The 27348-nt window shown below is 42.4% G+C and overlaps 1 protein-coding gene across 2 annotated transcripts in view; it reads right to left on the bottom strand.

Moving 5' to 3' along the window:
* Positions 1-17483, bottom strand: part of Kctd16 (potassium channel tetramerization domain containing 16) — a 261259-nt gene extending 243776 nt beyond the window's left edge. The window contains exons 1-2 of one of the 2 annotated variants that reach the window (XM_051163901.1): positions 17385-17483; positions 14579-15729 (exon numbers count right to left, since the gene is read on the bottom strand). In XM_051163901.1, the coding sequence (XP_051019858.1) occupies positions 14579-15410 (832 nt within the window). In that variant the 5' untranslated portion in view covers positions 15411-15729; positions 17385-17483. Of the gene's footprint in view, positions 1-14578; positions 15730-16084; positions 16877-17384 lie in introns of those variants that run through there. The other variant, XM_051163899.1, reaches the window with a different exon arrangement.
* Positions 17484-27348: the final 9865 nt, after the last annotated feature.

Below are 27348 nucleotides of genomic sequence, written 5' to 3'. Positions count from 1 at the left end.
TCCATACAAATAATGCTATGTGGGAGTCTCTGGAAGAAGAGACTATATCCCAGAAGCTCTGTGTGGGCAACTGAGGACATAGTTGCAGACTCGGGCTCAATCTGGCTTAGCTTCTCTGAAGCTACAACATGGGAAAGTTATGTTCATAGACTTGAAATCTGAAAGGGAAGAGCGAAGAAAATCATCTGTGTTGAACACCTTCTACCATCCACACACCCCACTGCAAGCTTTATGTGGCATCCTCACCGAAACTCACAAGGTGGTTCCCTTGAATAGCTAGTTGATAGCTCCAAAAATGAAACACTCCATCTGGAGTTTCTATGGTGTTCATGACGTAATTTAAGGATACCAGAACAGCGGTGGTCATGGCGAATAAAATGTGAGTCATGCTTATACCAGTTATCAGATGGCAAGACAATGATCTGCACTTGTAGTAATGTTCCAGCCCCACCCCGGATCTCCTAGTCTACCCTCAACTCACTGGTGATATAACCTAATGAACTTGGCTCAAACATAAAGCTAAACTTTATGTTTGAGCGTATATGGCTCGTAACAGGGGTTATGTTCAATTACCCCACAACAGACTTTTTGTTGATTTGTAGTCAATTCTGAATAGAAAGATAGAAAGCAATATGGGGAATAGGGACTACCTCTGACATGGACTCTGGTGCCCATCCATTGATTACTTCCCCCTGGTGGGGCAGCCTTGCCAGGCCACAGAGAAAGAGGATGCAGGCAGTCCAGATGAGACTTAGTATCAGTCAGATGATAGTGGAGGAGGGCTCCTCTTTCTGAGGACTAGGGAGGGGAGAAAGGGGATGAGGGAGGGAGGGTGAGACTGGGAGGCAATTAGGGAGGAGGCTACAATTGGGATGTAAAGTGAACAAATTAAAAAATAAAAAACAAAAGAAAGCAGGACCATTTTAACCAGAGATTTTACCATAATTCCTTAATCTTTTTGCAGGAAATACATAGTATGTTAGTCTTACAGAATAATATATTAATTTTGGTTTTATTTATAATACAGAAAAGAATTCCAAATTAGAAGCATATAAAGTCAGCCCTCAGAACCATCTCCGTGTCTTCCCTTGAATAAAAATAATTGCTATTACCTCTGATGTTGTAAATATAAATTTAAAGTGAATGAATAAGCTTTCTTTGAAAAATGTCAAAGACAAAAAACAAATTAACTTTGTTCTTAATTTCTCAACTTTTCTCATTGATTTCCTATAAATTCTAACAACCAAACCTGCATTAAATGAACACAAAATGAAGATGAAGCTAGTAAAAATGCAAAATGAAAATTTTTCAAAAGAGGAAAATCCATCATTTGTTTGGAGTATCGGGTCATGTTTCTTCAAACCAAATACTGTTATTTCTAGGTTTCCTGGAAACACCCCAATGGCAGAGAAACAAAGTAAGCAGGAATTGGAGTAATAACGTACACTCCCTTCTCACTTCAATCAAAACAGCCACTAAGAAGACTGCGCATGCTGGCTTTAACTCAGGACTTCATTTAAAGTCCGATGACTCAGAGGAAACTGAGTCATAAAAGCATGGTGCCTGCCTCTACCCAGCCAGGATGTGCTGATTCTGTCAATCCTGCTGGTTCCCTGCTGTCCTAGTTTGCTTTTTGTTGTTGTGATAGGAGCAACTTGAGAAAAAAAAAAAAAGGCTTACTTGGCTTGTAGGTTGTAGTCCATCATGAGGAGAAGCCAGAGCAGGGACTCAAGGCAGAAACCTGGAAGCAGAAACTAAAGCAGACTTCATGCGGAACAAGAGGCCTGGCTCTCTTGCCCACCTACAGTGGTCCTAGCCTTCTATGTGCATCATAAATCAAGAAAATGTCCCAGAGACTTGCCTAGGCACCGATGGGTTAGAAGTATTTTCACAGCTGAGGCTTCTACTTCCAGGTGACTCTATCTTGTGTCAAGTTGACAAAAATTAAGCAGCACATTCCCCAAATATGACAGATAAACTTCAGGTTCCCACCTAACATTATGGCTTATGGGATTTGATAAGAGGCCATTTTAGTACATTTGGCCGGTATCTGCTGTATATATGTATGATCGTTACACAAATGGAAGGAACAAGGGTTACTCAGTCCATTCTGACTGTATGCTACTCCAGCTTATATAATCAAAGTACTAGTGTCCTATCAAAGTCTGTTTGCCTATTTCTGATTGATGTTTAACTGCTTCTTCACTTTCAAAAGTAATAGATTTGATTTCTCCTTGGTTGTAGTTGCTTGTCCTCGAGATATCTTCTGGGTATCTTATCAAGCTATGGTAAAAGTCTGCCTTCATGACAAACATCTAACCAAGCAACATAATCATTTAACACTTGCCATGTTACTGCTAACTCTTTGTGAGACACCTAAAGTGGTCAACTGTTCATGTCATCCATTTATGGTCTCTAAAGACTGGAGAGTTTAAGTAACCTTTCAAAGTAACTATCCCCACTCCTGTCTACCTCCTAAGCCCTCCCATTTTCTGGGGTCAAGTTACATTTTCTTTACTTTCTTTTTCTTTTTCTCATTCATTTGTATTATACTAGCCAGATCTATGCCTATGGTGTGTCTGTGTGTGTGTGTGTGTGTGTGTGTGTGTGTGTGTGTGTGTGTGTCTGTGTGTGTGTGTGCGTCTATGTATGATCATCAGTGGCCTTTACATGAAATAGAATTCTATTATCATTTTACATCCTGGAATGTGAAGGATGGAGAAAAACTAACTATCAGTTATGCATGAGGCATTACTCTAGGCACTAAGGATAGAGAAGAGAGGGACAAATTAAACTGCTGTCTTTATAAAGCTTTCAGGAGAGAGAGACACACACACACAGAAAGATGACAGAAAGACAGGAGAATCAGAGAGATGTCACATGTCTAAGCAGCACAATCATGGTAACGATAAAAAGATGGTGCACAGATAACAACTGGGAAGAGCCTGTCTGTGTCAGCTGTGGTAGGAACAGGAGGCTTTTCCAAGAAAACCCCACAGAGGCTCAGTTATCACTGAAAGGAGTGAGATTCACAGTGGTGGGAGGTGGAGGAGAATGTTTGGGGAACAGGACATGCAAGTGCAATATCTGGAAGCACGAAGGAAGCTGACCAGATATAAAAACTGCGGAAAGCCCAGGGTGGGGAACAGAGCAGATGGACAAACACTCTTAGAAGAGATGGGCACAGTGAGCATGGCAAGGGAGCAAGAAGAACATGCTATGTGAATGATTTTGTTCTTTCTTGAGGCATGCAGTGTATAGAAATTAGTTCAGAGTAAGAGTCCGTGGCTAGCAGCTTGGCCCATCGTGGCAAGGTCCTCTGTTTATCTTCCATTCTCTTCCTGAGTCTACTACTCTAGCCAGCAAAGCCTAGAAAGGAAATGCAGGGCTAGGAGACAGATAGGCTGGTGTTGCTCAAGTCTCACAGCTCTGCCTTGAGAGTTGCTCCCTCTCCTCCCTTTAGCTGATACCTGTTCAGGTGCATCCTGGCAGGAACTGATAGAATTAAGGTTTTCTTCTACATAGGCTGGATTCAACTAGTATATCTTTTAATTAATTAATTTTATTCACTTTACATCCTGATTGTAGCGCCCTTTCTCCTCTCCTCCCAGTCCCACCCTCCCTCCCTCTTCCCCAATCTCCTCCCCACATTCCTCAGAAAAGGGGAGTGTCCTCCCTACCAACGGACTCCAGATCATCAAGTTGCATCAAGACTGACAGAGTCCTCTTCCTCTGTGAGCTGGCAAGGCAGCCACTCCAATGGGAGCGATCAAAAAGCAGGAAACAGAATCCATGCCAGAGACAGCCCAGGCTCCCCTCACTAGGGGACCAACATGAAGCCTGAGCTGCCCATGGGCTACAGTCTATGCGTGGTCCCTGATTTAACCTTAATACTGTCGCTATTACTTGTAGGATACATCCATGACTAAAGGTAACTACTCAGTAAAATAGGCAGCAAATCTCATTTATTTTACATTTCACATTCTCTTTCATTAAAATGTAGCATTACAGATGTATTCATTCATTCAGCACATGTTTATTGAGCACTTCCTATGTCTTCAGTATTGTGGTACTCTTTACAAGTGAGTTCTGAATCAGACTAAGAAGGCAAGCCATTAGTCCTTAAAATTAAATTGATAATAATAATAATAATGCCACACAGCATTTTGAGAGCTTTCCTAAAATAAAGATGAGAGATATAAAAATGCAATATTTAAAAGCAAATTAGTAAAAAAAAAGAAAGCAAATTAGTAGTCCTGTGGTATAGCGTTTAGACCGTGGTTTTGCACATATACTTTTACATGTATAATTTTTTAGCAGGAGAGAAGCAAAGAGTTAAAAGGGGTGATATTGGTTCCTAGCATATGTAAAATCATTACACTGCTATCATTGGGAAAATTCAGTTAAATAGGAAATGACAGGGCCATTAACAACATCAAGGTTCTCCTAAGCCATGCTAGAATGTAATTTCTCTGACTTCATCAGTCAGCTAGTATCTTAACATCAACAATTGCATTAAAGACTTAAGCATTTTCTCTTCTCGAAACCATAATATTAAAGCTAGTCTAATGTACTGATACCCCCAGGGGCAGGTTAGCAGTGCCCTCTCTATTCTCCTGTATGTTTATACTTTCCCCATAACACAAAACTGTAATCTCCTCTCTCCTAATCTAATCTCTCCATAAACTGTAACTATATGTGGCTATAAGATTCTCTTCATGAAACCTCTCAGTATTCGAGCAGAGTAGCACACATGTCTGAGCCAGCAATCGGCAGGTACTCATGTGGCCAAAAGGAAAAGAACGGACCTCCCCACAAACAACTGAGGTGAGACTTCAGGAAAGGTGTGCCAAGATGTTTTAGAAAACACTTCACTACATTTTTGTTTGTTTGTTTGAAGCAAAGTTTGGAGTGCCTGAGGACTCCAATCAATGGAGTCAGTGAGCGTTGTTAATCGCCTCCTCAGAAGAGTGTGAAGAAGTACTAGAAATTCATTAGCATAAAGAATCCACGAGTCAGAATCTAGACACTTTGCATACAGATTTCCATATTTTCTACCCATCTCAAGTGGACAGCAATATGAAATGATACTTTATATGAGACAGAGCCTTACAACATAGGCATCCATAAGGTCCTCAAAAACAAACACCGTAGGTATTTTATCACTTTAAACTCCAAAAGCAGGCCTAAGGCTGTGGAAAGCGCTACAGAATGTCGATCATCGCCACCCTATTCTACATGAACGTCCAGCCAAAAGCAGGCCTACAGGTGTGGAAAGCACTACAGAAAGCCAGTCGCCATGTCCCTAATCAATATGAACCTTTATCCAGAAAAACAAAACAACATTTCTTACTGATAAAGGATGCTTTTCTTGGAAAAATTGAAATTAATATTCTCCCATTCTGTTGCAGCCTGACAAAGCTGAACTCAACACAGTACTGCCTGTTTAAAGAAAAAGCTGTTTCAACTAGTTGACTAGAAATCAGGTAAATGAAAACTGAGTCCTAGTTTCAATCACATCGACATGTAACTGTTCAGGAACATACGTATAGGAAAATAGCTGCGATGAATGCGATGGATGCTTGATCTATAAGAAAGTGACCCATGATGTCTGTCTAGTGTTCCAAGTACTTTGTATGTCAGGCTAGCTCTTGTTACCTTTCAGAGCTCCTCAAATATTTTCCTCGGCCTCTGCAACACTCCAGCATACAGGAACACTCATTCTATTATATTGACCACTGGGATTTCTCTGTTCCTTCGGGGTACCTTTCAATTAATCATTACTGTTATTTCAACTGAGTTGCCCTTTACTTTGCTTAGCTGGCAAGCAGTGTTGACCTTGGTGCTTCCCAGTCTTAGGTCTGTCTTCCATTTTCCTGAGTGCAGCTGGTTCATCATCACACTGCATCGCATTCACTCAGGATGAAAGGTTGCTGTGCAGTAGACAGGGAAGTGATGACAAGTGTCTGCCTCAGAAAGGGGCTGAATAAAAATAGAAGAGTCTGGATTGCCTCACATGGAGCAGTGTCTGAGTAGGTCACATGGTAGCAGACCCTGATCAGCAGTCTCATCTTCTTGTCCTGTCAGAACACAGAGCTGCATATTGTGTGGAGTGAAATGTCTTCTTTGCTTCTGGAACAACTTAGATGACCCAATTGTCAGTGGCCTATGCAATAACCATTGCTTCCATAACCACAAAGAATATGTTCCAGGCTGAGATTCAGAAAGGGTGAATTTTAATTCTGTTGAGACTACATTGATAATTTAGGTTGTATTCTTAATGTTCAAACCATTGCATTTTAACCATAGGCTCTGAAAGCCAAAGATTGAAATCAAGTTTGGGGAAAGGCCACTGTTAACAATTTCTAGTATGGAATGTAAAAACATAACTTTGTTTTATTTTCAGACCCCTTTCCTCTCTCTCTTTTTTAATATTTACATAATCTTATTACATCTACACTTAATTAGCACTTAGAAACTTTCATATTCATAGGAAGCACTGTGCCACTTAATTTGAAGTCTTTTGTAGGGTTTACCTTTATGTTTATGCTTATTCAATCAAAATGAGTAGGCAGAATTTCCTTCTGTTGAGTACATTTCTACAAAGTCTCATTTGTACATGCTTAGATCAATAAACTGGGCAATGAGCTACCAAAAGTAAGCAGAGAAGTTACTCAGAAGAAGCCCTATGCCTGCTGCCTGCCAGAATTACCAAGGGACTGTGTATTTAGATCCTGAGCACAACCTGGTACCAGGCATCCTCTCTTGTGCTTTGTAACCCTATGAGCCTAGTAACCCTGTGAAGCAATGGCTATTGCTCTTAACTTCTCATTGCAGGTAAGAAAACTGAGGCTTAGAAGAAACGTGATTCCCTAATGGTTGCATCTCTAACAAGCAAACATCACTGAAAGGGAAGGAGAGATTTGTACTTGAGCACTATTTTAAGGGCAAACAACATACTTTTCTCCTGTGCTCCAATAGCCAAGCTCTTAATCACGCTGTAAGGCTGTCCCTAGCATTAAGGAATATGGTCACTGATGAGGATCAAAGAAAGCAAACAGAACACTTGGGTGGAAAGAAAATAAAGAAGGTGGGTTTTGTAACATACTTTGTATTCAGCCAATTTCTTTTCCCTTTGGGAATGTTTTATCAATTCTGCACACTTTTCTGAGTTGTGGTTCCCCACTGGGATTTTCCATAAGCATCAGCCCCATCCAGCATCAATTTTCTCCTGCTTGAATGGACAACAAAAAGGAGCACAGGAGACCTTCCCTCTGGTGAGTGTTCTCCACATTTCTAGGGCTGGAATCATCAGGCAGGTGCTAAAAGCAGATCCTCTTTCTGTTCAGCTTCCACTTTGTATGTAAAAGGAGTGCTCAGTGGACATCAGGAAATGCCCTTACCAGCTATTACAGCATTAATCAGGCCATCTCCAGCTTCCAGCTTTTCTTTTCCTTTTTTTTAAATTTTATTTAAATAATTTATTCAGATTATACCCTGATTGTTATCCCCTCACTTGTATCTTCTGGTTCCTCCCTCCCTCTTTCATCTTATTCCCCTCCCCTAGGCCTGTGACAGAAGGGGACCTCCTGCCCCACCATATGATCACCGCTTATCAGGTCTCATGCTGGCAGCCTGCTTACCGTTCCTCTGGGTGCCACCAAGCCTCCCCACCAAGGAAAAGTGGTCAAATAGGGGACACCAGAGTTCATGTCAGACTCAGTCCGTGCTCTCCACACAACTGTGGAGAATGAGCTGTCCATTGGCTAGATCTGAATAGGGGGTCTAGGTTTACTGCATGCATTGTCCTTTGTTGGTACAGTACTTTGTGCAGGCCCCCTGGGTCCAGATCTGCCAGCCTTGATGGTCTTCTTGTAGGGTTCCAGGACCGATGCTGGGACTTGCTATTGTCACTCCAGGTGAGAGAGGTATGGGAGAATTGGTAGATAGAAGGATCCAGCTTTTCTATTAATAGCTAATCTAACAGTATTCCCCGACAGCAGCATTTACGGCCATGACAGAATGTTGCAATCGGCACTTTTCCATTTTTTTTAAAGTACATTTACAGAATTCCTACATGAGTGTTAATGCCAGGTATTATGATGAAATTCATGTTCATGAAAGACACTATTTCTATTTTCACAAAGTTTAGATATGGAGAGACAGACAAGTAAGCAAGAATGACATATTAGGATTCGAGTTATGGTAGAAGAAACTAGGGCCCTGAGAGGCAAACATAAGGCTTGCATTATCCAACAATGGACCAAGAAAGGAATCTAAAAATGTGAGTTCTAATTAGGACATGAAGCAGGTGGAGGCAGAGGGAACACCATGTGCAAAACTAAAGAAGCAGATGTTAAAAAACACCCAGGGACTAAATGAGATGCAGTCCAGTGATGTCGAAATATGCAGGCAAGATGGAACAACAGAGGCTAGAGAGGGAACCAGAGGTCATTCCAAAAGTACAGGGTACTGATGCATAGTAAAGACTCACTCAATCCTAAGAGCACTTCATGGTGATGAAGATTTAAAGAGGAAAAGTGGCGTGGTCAGATGCACATTTTCAAAACCTCACCATGTCTTCAGCACAGACACTACGTCCAAAAGGGACCATCAGGTGGGGAGGATAATTCAAGTATCTTGGGAGTTGTCTAGAAAGGCAATACCGGTGACATGGACAGGAGTAGTGTCTTTAAGATTTTTAGCCTCTGTGGAAGGGATTTTGTAAGAAGAAGGAAGAGGATTTAACAACTGTTAGAGAGGTTCACTGGGGAGAATGCCAGCTTCGGATGCGGTCTGGGGTTATTGTTCCTGAAGAACTAGGCAGCTGAAGATGCCATTTACTGAGAAACACATGGGAAGAAGAGGCTTGGAAAAAGATGCTGAATTCAGTGGAGCATCTCTATCACTGAAAGAATCCATGGACACTCAAATGTAAATTTAAGAGTTGGTAGAAGGTGACTTCTCTACTTCTGATGATTCCTACTTACAGTCAACAAGACCCAGTGCACTTCTTGGAAAGCTCACTGCACCTCTAAAGGCATTCTGATCCAAAGATGACAAAAACCACAGAGTACTAGATGTCCCCTAAATGATTAGAAGTAAAAATATGTTGCCCTTTGTAATGACTTGGAAAACAGAGAAAATAAGGTCCCAGGACTATCTACTCATATAAGGAATATAAAAGTTAATGGTAAAAAGGTACCCTTACTTTACCTCCATAACATGTAGCTTTTCAGTCTACCTATACAAATTAAAACTGCACTTGACATAAACAATGAAGAAGACTGGCCAGAAATACTGAAACTGAACTGACCAACCCCAACATCTACATCTAACAAGTTAATAGTTCCCAACCAACTGACTGCACAGAAGTTACATGACATGTTATTAAATTATTAAAGAGTATAAGAAAATGCATCAACCAAGCATAGTAGATTTGCTCATATGGGTACTGATTCACAAAAAAACAGCTAAGATAATGTGGGAGGGGGAATTAGAAAAATTTGAACACTGGCTAGACATGTAATAGCAAAGATATTTATTTTTTGTACAATAATTGTATTGTGTATTTTTTTAAAAATTAATCTACTTGTCAAAATGTTAGCTATAGTACCTGGCAATGAGCCACAAGACCAGTGTCTGGGATTTACCCTCAAAGCTGTTACCTCATGACAACAGTTGCAAGCATCAAGAGACGGGTGTTGGTCAAATTGAAGCTTTTCATACACTTTCTCCATTGGTTTACATTTGAAATATTTCTACAATAAAAAATTAACAAACTGCTCAAGACTATGAGATTTAAGAAAAGCTATAGAGCAAAGACCAAAAAAGAAAAGCAAGTGTGAGTAACGAAGAAGAGCTTGTCTATCAGTTTTAGGAGAATGGTTTTCAGGAAGTTGGGTCCACGGTGACCATGCAGTCCTTCCTCTCCATGTTTTCTGTTCGGACATGGTTGGAGGCGTTTTTCATTTTACTGTGCTCTCGCCTTTCTGCATTTCCAGTTTATTTGAGAAGACCTAAGTCTCATTAAACTGTCAGTAATATTTGACCCTCTCTTTCCAATTGTGCACATATTCTTAACTTTTCAGGACCCTTCAAAGCAATGTTACAGACGTGACCTATTCCCTTGCTTCTCACACACTGACGTTTTTCTTGCTGCCCAATTCACTCAGTAAAGTCATAGTCCTGGGAATAATGTATCTTTGTCACCTGACAGAAGGGATTGAAGTCAGGTAGCAGATATTATTTGGCAAAGAAGTGAAAGCAGTATAAAAACATATTACTAGCATGCTTATTTCACTGCTCTAGGGAGCCGATTTCTCAGCATACAACATTGTAAAGGAATAAGAAGAAAACAAGGTCATCCCTCCTGTATTTTGCCCTCCACTAGCTGCCTGGCATTGACCAGATAGATCTAGGCTGATTTCATCATAAACCCTTAGACCTGAATAAATTGTGGTTTGTTTTTATTTTGAAATTAAGAAACTTGGAGTCTTAAGAACATTACTTTCAGAGTAAAATGATGCCTGATACACAACTACTGAACGTTCTCTCATGTTCAGACAGTTCTGGGAAAAGCAATACCATATCTTGAGAGCATTCTCTATATAATGATGGTACTGAAGTTTTCCTGACAACAAATGTTAGTTCTAGCATGGAGAGACAGACCTTGACACCTGGAGGAGCTTCAAAAAGAAGACAAGAAAACACCTAAGTTGAAAGGGCAGGAAAAATGGTCCCAGGAAGAAGAGATAACACAGAGCAAGCCTTTTTTACCTCACAATTTGGGCTACATTCTGGCTCATTTGAATATGCCAACACTGTGTCTCTATGAGGAATAAAAACAAGTTATCACTGATATCTGCCAGATAATCAAGAGGAAAGGAACTGCCATCACTTAGGGAGAGATGCACTTGTTTTCCTGTGCAAGCACAGCCTTTATTTGAAGCTTTGTCGTCAACACTGCAGAAATTATTCACAGTGGCTACAAGCACTGCTTCTCAGGACAAGGTCTAAATTGCATTCTAAGTGGAAAATGGCTGTGTGGTCTACTTTTTGATACGTTCTTTTCTTAAGCAGCAAGCATTAATGTATGCATGTATGTAGGTAGGTAGGCACATATATATTAAAATTTTGAGACTTTTTGTGCATGTAACCCTTTAAATTTAAGGAAATAAAGTGAAATGTATAAAGGTTAAAACATGCCCACCCATGTGCAGTCATTTATGCAAAAGATGGTTGCTGGTAACTATATGCACAATTCATAGAGCTCAAAATATATATGTACGTAGGTAAAGGGCTGCCTCATGAACTAAAGTCCATATTTGCAGTCAGGTTGCTTTACTAGATGCAAATGTTTTTACAACCATCATGCTTTCAGACACTCACCGGAAGTTACTCTTGAGGATCAGAAAACATGTGTAGCATTTGATCTTCCCACCCTCTCCTTAAAAAGTCCTGCAAAGCCAGTGTTCCTTCCTTTCTGTGCACTTGTGATTTTATTAGATTAGGGCCTGTGGTTTCCAAATTACTGAAACGACACTTTAGAGGTGATCCAGGGAGCACTGTCAGCTGTTTATGGTACTGCCTGTTGTGGGATACTTGAAGAACAAGGAGGTAAGACTGGTGAGGTGAAAAGACACCTTTTCATGGTTTTAAATAAAGAACATGCCTAAAATATTCTGAGTCAACTCTAGCACAGACACTTCTTTTTTATGTCCCTGTCATACTCAGGCTTTAGTGACTGAGGCAGCCAAGTTTCTTCAGTCCCTCTTTCTCTTTACACTTGCAGATACTAGGTGACTTCTTATGTTGACAAACACTCAGGATTAACCGATGCTGACCCTCAGTTCTGAGCTACATGAGAGGTGAACAGAGGCAAGAATGGAATTCATCTAACCTGCTGATGGATGGAATTTTTCTCTTGCAAGACTTGAGTAAAAAATAAGCAAACAGGGAAATAGGCACACAGGGGACCTTGGGGAATATTTGCTTCCTGTGGCAGTCAGCCACCAAAAGCAATGCATTAGTTCCTTCAGTTTGTTTTTTAATGTGATGTGGATCCAGGCAATGTGATTTTGCATGATTCCTGAGATATTAAAAATTTGGTTGCTTAGAGTTAATTCCTTTTATATAAGGTGTGTGTGTGTGTGTGTGTGTGTGTGTGTGTGTGTGTGTGTGAATTTACTACCACAAACTTCAGGGAGAAAATAAGTGCCTCTGAGTACAGCAACTTTGCATGCAGTCAACTCCATGCTCTAGAGAACTTCCCACAGTTTCAGCCCATTAAGCGGAGCACAACAGCTTGATGAATTAATGCTTATATAGGCACAGTTGGCAGCTTCTAATTAAATAATTATGGCTAAGCAGCTGCACGGAAGCTGTTATGCACCCTAGAAAGCCAGCTGTCAGTTTTATTGGCCCTAAGACAGAGGAAGAGTTAATACCTAGCTCTGGATGCTGGGTACAAAAGGGAAGTCTATGATTTGCAAAATCTATACTGCTAGTACGAAGCCCTGCACATTTGTGCTAGCCTATCCATAGAAATATGAAGAGCAAAGCACTCCTCAATGGCCCAACAAAAGAAGCAGCAGGCAGGCGACTGGGACATTTCCAGAGCATTTTAAAGAGGGCATAGTGTCAGGCAGATAAGCCCTGGATGGACACAGAAACACCACTGACCTAGACAGCACATGCATCAATTAGGAGGGTAATTGATTAAAAGTCAAGTGTGCAAACCTACATTTGAACTAAACCACACTTCCCCCAGAAGTTTGAAAAAGGTCTATGTCCTATAGGACCACAGATAGCTCCAGCTCCTCATAGAAGGTTTAAAATCTAGAATCTGACACGAACTCAGGTGTCTGCGATTTGATCACTACTCCTTGGCAGAGAAGCCCTGTGGGAACCCAGAGGCAAAGGGATGCAGGCTATCCAGATGAGATCTGGTGGGGAAGTAGGACCCCACCTATCAGAAGTCTAGGGGAGATGAATAGGGCAGAAGAGGGGGAGAGGCTGGGAACAGGAAGATAAGAGCGAGGGGATTATAATCAGGATGCACTATGGATAAATTATAATTTAAAAAATAGAAAAAATCTGGAATCGCGTCTCTTGTATCCATAGGAACTCTGCCAGACAGAAGAAAGAAGTGTTGGTTGATTAAGATCCAGCCTAAAAGAAGATACTGATTACAAAGACCACAACTAGGGCCACTGAACCAAATAGCGTTTGCTACTCCATATGCATCAGTAAACTCCTGGGACTGGTTTAGTTTTTTCTTCATGGCATCTTGTGTATGCAATCCATGCACATCCTCAGTTCCGAACACACCTATGATGACCCAGTTTGGAGAAACCCTGCTTCCTGTTGGCTTCTCTACCTGTACCAACTCCAAATGTAGAGTCACAGCTATAAGCAAAAGCCTGTTCTAAGAAACTCGGCTTTCTCTTTGTGTTTAAATATATGTAGACATCTTAATCCTGAGTTCTGAAGTTTCTTTAAAACCAGCAGCAGAAGAAGGAATGCTAGTACTGAGAAAACAGTCCTTGTGGGACAAACTCAACACTGAAGCCCAAATCCTATTGAAAATCGGCAGTTAAATCAAGCACCAAGCACACAGACCGAATTACTATTCTTCTTCTAAAGACCAATGGCTTGTATTTTAGAACATCTTTTCATTAAACAGAACTGTGCAGACAATAAGTCTCCATTTAAGCCAAAGAACAGACTTGGAGAGCCCTACTTGAGGGTTCTGATAATTGCCTCACATACCCATACTGATTTATTTATTTTTTTATATCAGGAATTCTATCACCGTGGTATCTGAGGTGTTGGCAATTCTCAGTGATCCAGTTCCTTTTAGATGGCTCTTAAACAAAGTTCAGCTTAATTAAACCTGCATCACAACTCCAGTCTCAGTAGAAAATGTTAAAGAACCAAAACAACAGATTTGCAAGGCCCATAAAAGTAAATTTCAGACCTGGGGGAAACAGGGTGCTTTTCAGCAGTCTGCACTGCCATCTAGCCAGGACCACATCACTCTGTATACCGTCCATTTGTGTTCTGAAAGCCAGTAATGAAAGCAAGCCTGCAGCAATCAGCTTAACAGACCCCAAGAGTTTAGCTGAAAGAATTGGCAGTAGTCCCTCATCCATTCTGACTCTGCAAAATTCCAGACCCTGTGAAGCCAACAGCCAAATTGTAATGGGCAATCTCACCTTCCCAAATCACGATGTAGAAAAAGTCACGCATGCTTGTGTATCAATTATCCCAACATCATGGGTCCCTTCTGATTATTGAAGTGGCTGACTATCCTGTGGCCTCATTGGAAAACTGTGATCTTATTAGGAAAACAAAAAACAAAAAAACCCAAAAAACCAGAAGATTCTTCCTTGATAGAAGAATCCCCAGGTAAGGCATAAGAACTGAATTGTAGCATCCAGGACTCTCTCTAACCAGAGTTTTACCATGACTGCAATCCCAAACCAGTATCCTTATATGCTAATGAAACAGAGACCATATCCATCTGTGAAGAGAACTGGTATCCATAAAAACAAGCAGAAGCCTTCCTACTTACGATAGAAGACGTATTCGGTGTAGCTCGACCAGATCTTGTCTTCTGTGTACTGGTTGACAAAAGATGCTGTCACGGAGGAGTTACAGGCCACCATGTGGAATCCACACTCTGACAACATATCAAAAGCTCTTTCCAGGTGTTTGAACTTGAGATAAAATCTGGAGGTGTATCTTTCTGGGGCTCGGTCAGGGTCTCTACTTTCATTCAAAGTTTCTCCAAAGACTTCTTTTGCCAAGGAAATCCTTCCACAAACCAAAATCCGGGGAACTCTCCGAAACTTGGCATCTGCTTGCCCCTCTCTGCCCAAGGTACAGGATCCTCTGTAACCCACAGTAATAAAACCCCACTTGCGGTCATGTGGGAGCAGGGAAGAAGGGGGACAGATTCTTGTGTCGCTTCCTTGGGAGGCATCCTCAAAGTCGCTGTGGCAGAACTCATCAGGGCTCTGCTTGACTTCCTCGGGAGCCAGGAGTTTGACGAGGTCGGGGAGCTGGAAATACTCAGCTTCTCTTTTCAGCCTTCCCCTTTCCGGAAAGTGATCTGGCAGGACCACCTGCCTGTCCCTGAGATAGTCCAGAATATAACGGAACAGGAAGCCATCTCTGTCGATGAAAAACCTTCCCTTGGAGTCCTTGGCTAGATCGTTAGCCGTGTCTCTCTTTGGGGAAAACATTTTCCACAAGAGAGAATGGGGTATGCTTATTAAAGTGGAATGGCGAGTGAAGTAAACCTGGCCCCCGACATTCAGCTCTATGACTTCGGGGAAAGAGTTGGGAATCGCAGCCCCTTGGTCCCGAGGATAATAACGACTACAGTTCCCACTCAGAGCCATTGTCCCTTTCTTCTGCAGCTTCCTGGAATTAAAGGCGCAATCCAACAGACTTACAGTTTAGACTTTGCATCCACTTGTGAGGGGTGGGGGAGGTCCTACCTTGTTTTTAAGGAAAAAAAAAATACTTCCACTGGTTTCCTTTTTATTCCCCCAACAAAGCCAATTTTAAGAGAGTCCACAGGTGAAGTAATGCTGGACAGGAAGTTTAAAGCTGGCTGCTAGGGAGCTCTTACTTCACAGACTGTAACAGTCAGATTGTCTGCCTTCGATCTTCCATTAGGCCCAGTAGGCAAGAAGGCCAAGTGCCCAGTTACTCAGTCTAAGGAAAAAGAGAAAAATAATTCCCTCAGACCCAGAATGAGTCAGAAAAGGAGAGACCTCTGGGGAGAGGAGAGAGGGAGAGAGGGAGAGAGGGAGAGGGAAATGGCAGGAAGGAGAGGAGATTATTTTTACATAAGCAGCCTGCAACTACTGACTTTAATCACTCCTTAACTGAGTCCGTTCTTCCCTCGGACTGTACTGAGTCTTTAAGTTTATCCATAAGCCACTGTCTCAAGCACCTGCTGTTCAAATCGACCCTGTATGCAAATCTGAAGTAAAGGCATATGCGATTTTCAGTTGCCGAAGAGAGCCCGTTTACAGCAGAACAGAAAGCACTGAGTCTCTGCACTTACCTTGGAGAGAGTGCTGGAGACTCAGTTTTTGCGAAGAAATAACGTTTTCCAGAGCAATCAGAAACCACCCGCCACACTGAGTCTGGACGTCTTGTCAAATCCCACACAGGTAAAGGACAGAGGCATCAATGAAAAGTACCGCGGAGATGTGCTCTCGGAAAATAATGAGTCCCGCACTTCACTCGTAGATGTACGTTTCTATGTGTGTATGCGTGTGTGTATGGATTCACTTCCAATCTCTAGTTAAAACAGACTGATCGAGAAAAAAAAAGTTGAACCAAGAGAAGGAGGCTGAGTCGAAGAAGTGAAGCAGAGGAGGAAAAATCAACCAAAGCTTCAGCAGCAAAAAGAGAAAACCCGAAATTCAAACCTTTCCAACAGATCCTTTACACCTGGGGGAGTTGCAAGAGGTTCCTCGACTCAGAGGCGTTCAGAGAGCCCAGAGGCAGAGAGTCAGACAGATGCGCCCCGCTAGGGTTTCAGTAGCCACCCCACCTGCCGGCAAGGGCAAAGGGACGCCCATGTCCCCGCCAGGTGGGAAAGAGAAAAAGCCCGGGCGGTTGGGAGATGCCTGTGGGGCTCAGGCTTCGCCGCTGGGAGGTCCCACGGTGCCAGGAGCAGTTCGGATGCTGTTGTGTGAGCAGCGCAGGCAAGAAACCATCCAGGGAAATGACTATTACATCATCTTAAAGGAATAGGGCTGGGAAAGAGCGGAGGCAGCTCGGAGTCACGTCCTCGCCGGTGACAGGTTGCCAGCGCTGACGGGGACGTGCGCCCGCGGTGGGCACAGAACCAGAGGCAGTGGCTGCTGGCGCAGGGTGGGGACGCTGCACAGCACTGGGGGCCCCTCATCCAGGCTGTGGTCTGGAGTTTGCACAGGCTGCCTCTGCTCTTTTTTTCCTTCTTTTCACCTCCACCGCAGCCCCACCTCCCCACCCCCCCACCCCCACCCCCATCAATTACCCTCCACCCTGGCAGTGATTTTCATTTGAAAAACCTCCGGACGAACTCTTCAAATGCATGACTCTGCAGAAGGGCGCGTGTCTCCCTCTAAACCATTGGAATGTTCAAGTTACAAGTGTTTGGGTTATATTTTAATTGGGTTATCTTTTGATTACAGTCATATTCACTCAAATACCCTTTCCCCTTTATTCCTTCAGCCAACACACACACACACACACACACACACACACACACACACACACTCACACATGCAGGATTGAAGGTTCTCTCTCAGAATGATTATTCAAATATCCTAAAAGGCTAGGAGTTTTAACAGTAAGTCGCTGTATTGACTTACCTGAAAGAAACTGCTACCTGCAACCTGTTCTGAAGGTGCTTCCTCACTGAGACTCTCTTGGATGTGCCTGCCCGTCCCAACCCATCCCAAGAGTACTCCTGTGGAAGACACGCCTGCTAAGAGACGTTTTACTCCTGTCCCAGAGGGCTCCCTTAAGTGCACCATTAAGAGTTTCGAGAAGGCATTTCCAGGGCAACGTAATACACTAAGGAAGTGCTTCCAGTCGAGCCTTCCAGTCAATAATGGCCCAGCCAACCGCTTACAGTAAGTCCACCATTTCCCTTAAAAATGCCAAGGTCCTGGGCTCACACACCTAATAAGAACACACTTATTCATCAATGTAGAATACAGGTGAGGTATGCACCATCCCACACACCTGATAATTTAAAAGCTGAAAATTAATACATGGGAGGGAGTATGTGAACTGACGACATGTGAGGAGATGCGCGTATGTTCAGGGTCACTTTCGCTCCATGAATTAGGTTGAACATCTTTCAGCAGCAGACTTGAAGTGTGTGTGTGTGTGTGTGTGTGTGTGTGTGTGTGTGTTTGTGTGTGTGTGTTTAACAATCTTTCCTGTCAATAACCATTGGGTTACTAAACACATTCAGGGCATTGCCTCACTCTCCAACACCTGATTATACTTGACTTTGCTGCTTTACCTAATGCATTAACCTGCTCTCCCCAGTCTCCAACGCCTTGATTTGAAAGCTGGACCAATTAAGGAAATGCTTATTATGTGATGAGCTTATATCCCCACCTAGTGTCCGAAACTATCAGCACAGTTTTGTATCTGGAAATTTAGCTAAGCTAAAAATGTTATCTATTTTTAAGTTTTTATAGTGAACTGAATTTATTTTGTATTCGTTATTCACTATGATAACCAAGTAAGCATTTCATTTCCACCAGGTCCTGGGAAAGAGTGGGTCTGGATCTATGTTGCCTGAAGTACGGGTTCGGGTGAATAAGAAAACACGTGTATGCTTGACTTTTGTTGCTGCTGTTGACATTGACACAAGGCCTTACTTAGCCCAGGCTGGCCTCAAACTGCTGTGTATCCAACGTTAACTTTGACTCCCCAGTTCTCCTTCCTCTTCTTCCAGGGGCTGAGATTGCAGGCACCACTACACCTAGCCAGTGGTGTGTGTGTGTGTGTGTGTGTGTGTGTGTGTGTGTGTGTGTGCATGGTAGTATGAATGTACTTTCACATGTGGACAGCAAAAACTCTACCTCTGAGATACATCCTCATTTTGAGCATTTGTGCTTTACTTTTAAAAAGTGGATCAGTACATTATGACCATTGCTTCAGAGCTAGGTGTTAAAATATTCTGTTCATTATGTATTCTAGACTAGGGGTAGAGAGGATAGCTGATAAGGAAATAAAAATTTCAAAATGATTTTACATTTTAATGACCAAAGTCATTTTAAAGAGTTTCTAATAATAACTTAAATTGCAAAGCTAAAAGACTACAATTTCAAAGAAAACTGTTCTAAATTAAAAAGAGAATTCTGGTCTCCTGTGGTGGCACATACCTTTAACCCCAACACTTGGGAAGCAGAGACAGGTAGATCTTTGTGAGTTCAAGACCAGCCAGAGTGAGACATTATCTCAAAAAGCCAGAGAGAGAGAGAGAGAGAGAGAGAGAGAGAGAGAGAGAGAGAGAGAGAGTCCTGCTAATTGGTCTTCGTCATGTTATGTTCAGACCAACTATTCATTTGAAAATGTTATATATTTTGGTAGACAGATAGATGTGGCTTTACCAGTGTTTCTATCCATGCACTTTGTACTTTGCTTGTCTCTACCTTCTAAACCTTTCCTCTTTCTCCCTTTTCCCAAGTCTGCTTACCCCTTACTAATAGTCCTTTTATTTCCAGGTCATCTTTTTTAAATGCTTTTTACTTTCTTAGCCTAGGTTCTGCATATAATGGAAAACATGATAAAGTTTTTTCTAAGTCTGGTTTATTTCACTTAACATGATGACCTCTAGTTCCATACATTTTATAGCAAATAGCACATTATTCATTTTTTGGATACATAAAACTCCAGTGTGATGTGATGTGTGTGTGTGTGTGTATCCATTCATTTGTTGATAGACACTTAAGCTGAGTCCATAACCTGGCTCCTATGAATAGCATGACAATGAAAATGGATGTGTAGTTGTCCCTATTGAGTGTGGACAAGATGCCATCTGCTATATCCCCAGGAGTGGTACAGCAGCATCAAACCGCAGTTCTATTTTTAGTTTCATAGGGAACTCCCATGTTTTCTGTAATAACTAAATTGATTCCCACTCCCACCACCAGTCCATATTTGTTCCTTTTTCTCTACATCCTCACCAACACTTATCATTTGTCTGTTGGTAATAGTCATCTAACTGGAGTGAGGAGGACTATCAGTGTCAGTTTGATTTTGGTACATTATTGGTCAGATGTACTTTTCTTGAGAAGTATCTGTTCAGACAATTTGATCATTTGTTGATTGGATTATTTGTACTTTTGTTATTAGGGGCATTGAGTTCTTTATATATTCTTCATATCAGTCACCTGCAGGGTAAATGGCTAGCGAAGACTTCTCTGCCATCTTCTAAGCAGGAACAAGGAGTTCTTAACTGATGTTACAGAATGGACTGGTGATGCCTAGCGTATTAACATCAACGTAAAAATTTGCTTTTGATATCTGGACAGACAGAGGATCTAAGAGAAAGCTGAAGAAAATGAGAAATGGGAAGCAGAGATTCACGTGTCCTGACACCTCTGTTTTTATTGCAGCCGTCCATTTTGAAATGAAATTATACTTACAACCCTCAGAGACATGTTCTGAGGACTGAAAAACAAAGCATTCAAGAGTTCACCTGATCTTAGGACCTATGGTTTGTCCATAACACATGAAACGTGGTGCCAATTTTAGCACAATGAATGTTCTATATTTACACTATTACATTATAGTTCTGTGGTGAGTGGATTCCTTTACTATAGCAAATGGCTCATAATTGTCAGCTGCTTTGCTAGCCATCTTTGGTAATATCTACATGCTAATCTACCTTGAACCTCAAGAAATCAGGATAATCTGGGCCTCTGTTGGTTCAGGAGTGGACAGGAGTTTGGTTTGAGACTGGCCTGAAGCCTATTCACAGAGAGATCAGTAGGCCTAAAGCTAATCTCCCAGGTATGTGGTACACCCTACTCCCTCTGTCACAGGACACCAACAAAGAGAGTGAGATGGAAGAGATAAGAGGCTTGGAGGAAGCATAGGATGGTGAGAGACCTAAGTAGAGCTAAAGTAAGCAAGTGTCTCCTGGAGGCTGTCAGCAAGGCCGGCTGTTTGGTGCCTCAACAAAAGGCAACAAGCCAAGTCTAGGCTGTGAGTGTATTCCTGTCCTTTGTGTTAGCAGATCACACTGCTGGTGTTATTATTCCTTCTGGCAGTTCTCCACTGAAACATTGTGGGATGGGAAGTGCAGCCCAAAGGCCAAACAACAGATAGCAACAGATTGCTCTTAGAGCAAGAGCAAGGATGACGGTTTCACCCTGCTCTTTGTAATATTTGAGCATGTAGCACATCAAAATACTCATTATGTAAATTAAAGTCATGTATCTTATTTCTATACCCCATTCCATGCATTTCTATACCATTTATAACTGAATTGCTCAAGATATATTTAAAAAGGGACAGTTTTAATTTGGGAATAATGTAGTCACTTCCCAGACCTAGCACACTCTTAAGTTCCCTCTCCCATCCAGCAGAGAGAGCTTTTATGATGTCTTCACTCTCAGAAAGAAAACTGGCCTCATAACCCACTCGTGCTAAGGTGCTGTACACAGTACTCATTGTGTTGGGCATCTCGGGCACTTTGGTGTGATCACCATCACTATAGCACCGCTGTTATGGAGGCTTTGCCGTGGTCCTTAGCCCTCCTCATGTTCTGCTAAGCTGGAACCCTGACTTAGAGCAGGGGACTCAGTCTCCCAGCTAGAGCAGAACGGCAATAAGAAGGCCTGCCTCACAGGTGTGTGGTGCAGATTAAATATTACAGTGCACGTAGGGTCCTCAGGCACACACTACAGCTCTCATGGCTATGTAATAGCTGCCATCAGCATTCATTCAGCTGAGCTCATTGTCAGACTCCAGTAGAGGCAGGAGGAAATTATAAAAGTGCTTCAAGACTGAAATGCAATTCTGCTTTCAAGATCTTTGCTCTCAGTTGCATGAAATGCCAGGTAATGACTAATGTTCATTTGAACAATTTTTTAGTTTATAGAAAATTTAGGTTCTTGTGAGAGAGACAGAGAAACAGAATAGAGGACTGAAAACAATCCATCTCCTACTGGCTAAAATGGAAAACAGCACTATCTTTGACCAGGGCAGGTCACATTCCACATGTAGCCTTTAAGTGCCGATGTTGCATCCAGTACAGCAGCAGTTAGTTGAAACACAAAACTGAATGGGCCAGAATTTCATAAGCCCAGGGGGAGATTGTGCCAGCAGAGAAGTGCTGAAATGTCTAGGAATCCTGAGACCTGCCTCTTCCTTCCTTGAACATGCCCAATGCCATATGCAGCCTTTGGTTGTAGACAATTGAGTAGGACGGGGAAGGAAGAATCTGACCTTGGATGGCCTCTGCTTTCTTTGCTATTATCTCCCCTTAATGAGATCTGATGAGTGACGGTGAGATGAATATAAAACATGGCTACCAAGTCTTACAATGTATCCTAGCAAGTGATTTGCTATATCAGAAGCAAAGCACAATGGTAAAAACAGAGTCATTTACTGTTAGTGTAAAGCCTCACGTTAAAGAGTTTAGGTGAGCCTTGAACAGTCAAGTTAGGGGGGAAAGCCCTTTGTGGGCCTCCACTTACACCTCAGATCCAGCTAACAGTTTGAAGTAACATAACAGTTCATACGAGGTAATTCTTCCTCAAAACATTCTTGGACTCTACTCTCAGAATACAAACAAAAATAGAAACAGTCTGTATTGCATGGTCCTTCTGGCTAGAATAAAGCTCTAGAATAAAGCTCTTCCGAATCAGTGGTCACTGAGATGCTGTTGTGAATAAAGCACTGTTGTTAAGGGAGGAAGGCCACGTTGCTCGCAGTAGTGGACTGAAGAGCTGGTAGGGAAATACACATTTCTATAACAGAAGAAAAGTCATGTTTTAAGACTCTGTTCAAAATAAAGAAGCTTTTCCGGAACAAATGATGAAAGTTAGGATTGTACATTTTGAAAATGAAGTTGAATAAATACAACTTCCATTGTTTCCTCCTCCTCTTCCTCTGCCTCCTCCATTCCCCATCAAACACAGGACCTATGCATGTTATGCAAACACTCTGCCTCTAAGGCAAACTCGCAGCTCCCAGTTTTTTCTTTTGGTTTTTGTCCTACCTGCTTTGGGGTCTCACTATGCAGCCATGGCTGGCTTTGAACTTGGAATTCTCTTGATTATGCCTGTGAGTGACTGAAATTACAGATGTGTTCCATAATGTCCAGCTGAGTGTATCTTTCAAATGAACTGGATAATGAGGGAAAGACAATACAGGTTCCTGGCTGTCAATAAAACTGTTTCTAGTAGTTGAAACACTTTAACGAGGGAAGGGGAGTGTCCTGGCTAGCTGTATGTCAACTTGACACAACCTAGCATCATCAGAAAGGAGGGAGCCTTGATTGAGAAAATGTCTGCATAAGATCAGGCTGCAAGGCATTTTCTTAATTAATAATCATTGAGCGAGGGCTCAGCCCATTGTGGGTAGCTGCCACCCCTGAGCTGGTGGCCCTGAGTTCTATAAGAAAGCAGACTAAGCAAACTGGTTAGCAGCACCCCTCCATGGCCTCTGCATCAGCTTCTGCCTCCAGGTTCCTGCCCTGCAGGACTACCTGCCTTCATTGCTTGTAATGATGAAATGTGAGCAAAATAAACTCTTTCCTTCCCAAGTTGCTTTTGGTCACACAGAAGGGACTAAGACAAGAAATAATTTGGGAAGTAGCTGATGTGTGGAAATAAAAAGAATGATTTCTGTGAAGAAGTAGAAAAGAGATGAAGGAGGGGGAGGAGGGGGAGGAGGGGAGGGGGGAGGAGGGGGAGGAGGGGAGGAGGAGGAGAGGGGGAGAGGAAGGGGAGGAGGGGGAGGAGGGGGAGGAGGGAGAGGAGGGAGAGGAGGCAGAGGAGGGGGAGGAGGGGGAGGAGGGGGAGGAGGGGGAGGAAGTTGTTCCATGGAAGAAAAAAGCTTACTAAAGACAAAGTTATTTGCTGAAACTCTAAAAAGCATCATACTTAGCTTGAAGTGTCCATTATCAAATATTGATGAATTGAAGAAAGTGACGTCTTGCACCTCTATACATTTCCTGGGATGGAAGTCAAAGAGACACTCATCTAGAATTTATTTAGAATTGTTCCAGGCTAGTCTGATTTCCAAGGGGACTGGGGACCTTAGGAATATCTTATATATGTATGTAAGTATTAGTCCATTGCTGCAGCAGATCATGTGGCTGAGGCATATTCGGTTTCCATCCATTTCCGAGTAAGAGCCATTGACGTGGCCCTTCTTAGTCTGTTTATGTATCTCACCAGGTCCCCGTTCTTGTCATTACTTGTGTGCCAGGGGACTCTGGGTTAAGATGGCTAAAGGTGTGTGATCCAAAATGCTGTTGATTTTAGAAAATGCCAAGGAAGATGATGGATAGTAACAGGCATGTTTCACTGTAACCTCTCCAAATTTCCCTAAGGGTGTAGTCTAAGAAGAGCAGATCAGCAAATACTCATTGCCTGGGAGAAACTCTTTGACTCATGTATGGCAACATATGCTCCCTGTCACATGGAAAGATCAGAAAGATAAATAGAAGACAGCTAAGGCATATTTCATCAGGAGACGTTCAGAGAAAGAAGGATAATTTCCAAAGACTGACAATATCATGTACCCAAGGAACTGTGAAACACTCACAGTGCCATATGGTGTGTGTGAGCATCCTGGAGTCAAGAGAATCCCAGATACTCTTCCCATTGCAGCTGCTCAGAAGATCCTATAATTATTAAGACTATCCTGACCATTGAGAAGGTTGACTTCAGATAAGTAAGCCTTGGCAGTTCTTTAATGTAGTTGAGTGACACAGAGTATCTGAGAGAGTAAGAGTCAATGTGGCCAGCACAAGACATCAACTTTCAGCAGAGTTTTGGTTACCTGTTGTTTCAAATGGCTGGCTTACTCTCGAGTTTGGGAAATAAATCTACCAAGAAATAGTGATGCAACATGAGCACTAGAGATTAGTTTCTGAGTACAATTGGCAAGGTTTTTCCCAATCTGTAAGCAGACAGCTCGCTCTGCTCAGACTTTCCTCTGCAGAACCTTTCCAATTTCATGGTTGTTTTGTTTTATTTTGTTTTGTTCGGTTCATTGGTTTGGTTTGGTTGTTGTTTTGGTTTGGTTTGGTTTTTGTTTTGAGATAAGAATTGTCTGTGTAGCCCTGGCTGTCCTAGAACTTGCTCTGTAAACCAGGCTAGACTTGAACTCAGAGATCTAACAGCCTCTACCTCCTGAGTGCTGGAGTTAAAGGTGTGAGCCACCTTGCACAGATCATTTCATTCAATGACTCTTGCATGTATTTCCTGTGCTAGATCTGAGGCAGGAGGTTGACATCTAGAATACATACAGGAATAAAAAATTAAACAGCTAAAAGAACTCAAACTGACAAACCACAAGTGGACTGGTGAAGTGATCAGATAGTTCTCAAAATAGGAAATATAAGTGGCCAATGACTATTTTAAAAAGTGTTCTGGTCAGAAGGGGAAATAGAATAGACACAGTTTGTGGTGTGGGAACAAGGTAGGAAAAGGAATGCAGAGAGAAATAAGGGTGGAGATCAGACCTTGGGAGAGCAGGGGCAGGAGGACAGAAGACCTGCAGAGAAAAGAGAAACTGTGGGTCAGAGCATCTCTGTGACAAGCATGAAACCTAAATCAGAATGGGCCTCTGGGCAGATATGAGGGGAGCTATAGTTAAGACTCCTAATGACAGCTACCATGGAGATTGAAGAGGACACCCTCTAACTACCTAAGACTCCTAGGGGATAGAGGAGAACACCAACCCACCCACCCACAAAAACTTTGGTCCAAAATTTACCCTGCCTACAAGATGTGCAGGGATAAAGACAGAGCAGATTGAGCAGAAATTGAGGGAGTGTCCAACCAATGCCTGGCCCAATTCAGACCCACCCATGGGAGGGAGCCAACTCTTGACACTATTAAAGATACTCTACTATGGTTGTAGACAGGAGCCTAGCAGAATTATCCTCTGAGAGGCTATACCATGTAGCAGTTCAAAACAGATGCTGAGACTCACAGCCAAACACTGGGCAAAGCATCGGGCATCTAGTGGAATAGTGGACAGGGTGGGGGTGGAAAGGATAAAAGGACCTAGAAGTGACAAGAGTTCTACAAGAAGAACAAAAGAGCCAACTAATGAGGGCCCAGAGGGGCGTGGACTGGACAGGATATAATGGGCTATCTCTGCCTATGAAATAAGCCAATCGAAACCAGATTAAAAGTATAAAAAGGAACTGAGGCTCCTGGGCAAGTTCAGCAGCCTCAAGGGATGAGGCCAGAAGAAGTCTCACCCCAACTATTAGGGGGCATGGTTTTTAAAGATTGCAGGGGAAGGAAAATTACATGTCTGCCACCTGCTGGATTTGGGGGCTGGTGGCTCCAGGTGAGGGGGTTGGGGCAATCCTCAGGAATTCCAGGAAAGTGGAGACTTTCTTCCAAGGAGGCAAGGTTGGAGGAGTGTGATTTACTGGACCATATGAGGGAGGAATAGGGCAACAGAAGATCCCAATCGATGGAGTCCCCCCCCCATATATATATTTTTATATAAAACTCAGTCCATATAATGTTGTATGCACATGTGTTCAGAGTTGACTATTCAGCAATGAAAACTCGATTGGTTTGCTCTTCCCTGGAGAAGACTATGAATTTTACTGGAGTTGCTTACATGACTATGGTAAAGAATTAGTCAAACAGAAATGAGTTGGGCTGTGGTGGCACATGCTTCCCAGCACTTGGGAAGCAGAGACAGGAGGCTCTCTATGAGTTTGATGCCAGCCTGGCCTACAGAGCAAGTTCCAGGACAGCCAGAGCTATACAGAGAAACACGGTCTTGAAAAAAGAAAAGAAAAGAAAAATCAAAGCAAAAAGAAACAGAAATGACTCAAAGACAGCTACATCATCAAAGTTCATTCCAACAGGGGTAATAGGCCATTTGAGCTAGAAACCTGGAGCTCAATGGACAACTTACAGACCGCCCAGCAGATTTTTAGATTGACAATTTAGATTGTCAAAGCCTTTTCCAGGTAGCTGGTCTGGTTTCTGCTGATTCTAGGCAGCCCAGCTTGCCCAAATCTCCTAGAGGTGCTTACTTGTTATACATTCTTAGAAAGAGGAAGCCTCAGGGACTGACTCTGACATGCACTCTGGTGACCCATATTTGACCACTTCCCCTTGGTGGGGAGATCTGGTGGCACTCAGACAAAGAATAGGCAGGCTTCCAAGATGAGACTTGATAGGCTGTGACCATATGGTGGGGGAGGAGGTCCCCTTATGTCACAGACCTAGGGGAGGGGAGTAGGGAAAAGGAGGGGGAGAAACGAGAAGAGACAAGCAAGGAGATAACAATTGAGATGTAATCTGAATAAGTTAATTTAAAAATCCTTTCCTTCTTACCAGTTTAAAAAGAAAAAAGAGGCCTAATGAATCTGGTTAGTTTCAGGGACTTCCTAGAGACCAAGTTGTTTACTTCTACCATAGAGATACATTGTTTTAGTCAGGATGTTCTAAAGGAACAGAACTGACAGGATAGATAGATAGATAGATAGATAGATAGATAGATAGATAGATAGATGTGGTCCAATACTCCAATGACGGCTGTCTCACAACAGAAGAGATCAAGAGTCTGATAGCTGGTCTGGCTTCTGCTGTTTCC

This window comes from Acomys russatus, chromosome 20 (assembly GCF_903995435.1).
Source record: "Acomys russatus chromosome 20, mAcoRus1.1, whole genome shotgun sequence".
NCBI classification, from domain to species: Eukaryota; Metazoa; Chordata; class Mammalia; order Rodentia; family Muridae; genus Acomys; species Acomys russatus.
The sequence above is the reverse complement of the archived record's forward strand: the minus strand, read 5'-3'. Positions and strand labels throughout refer to the sequence as shown.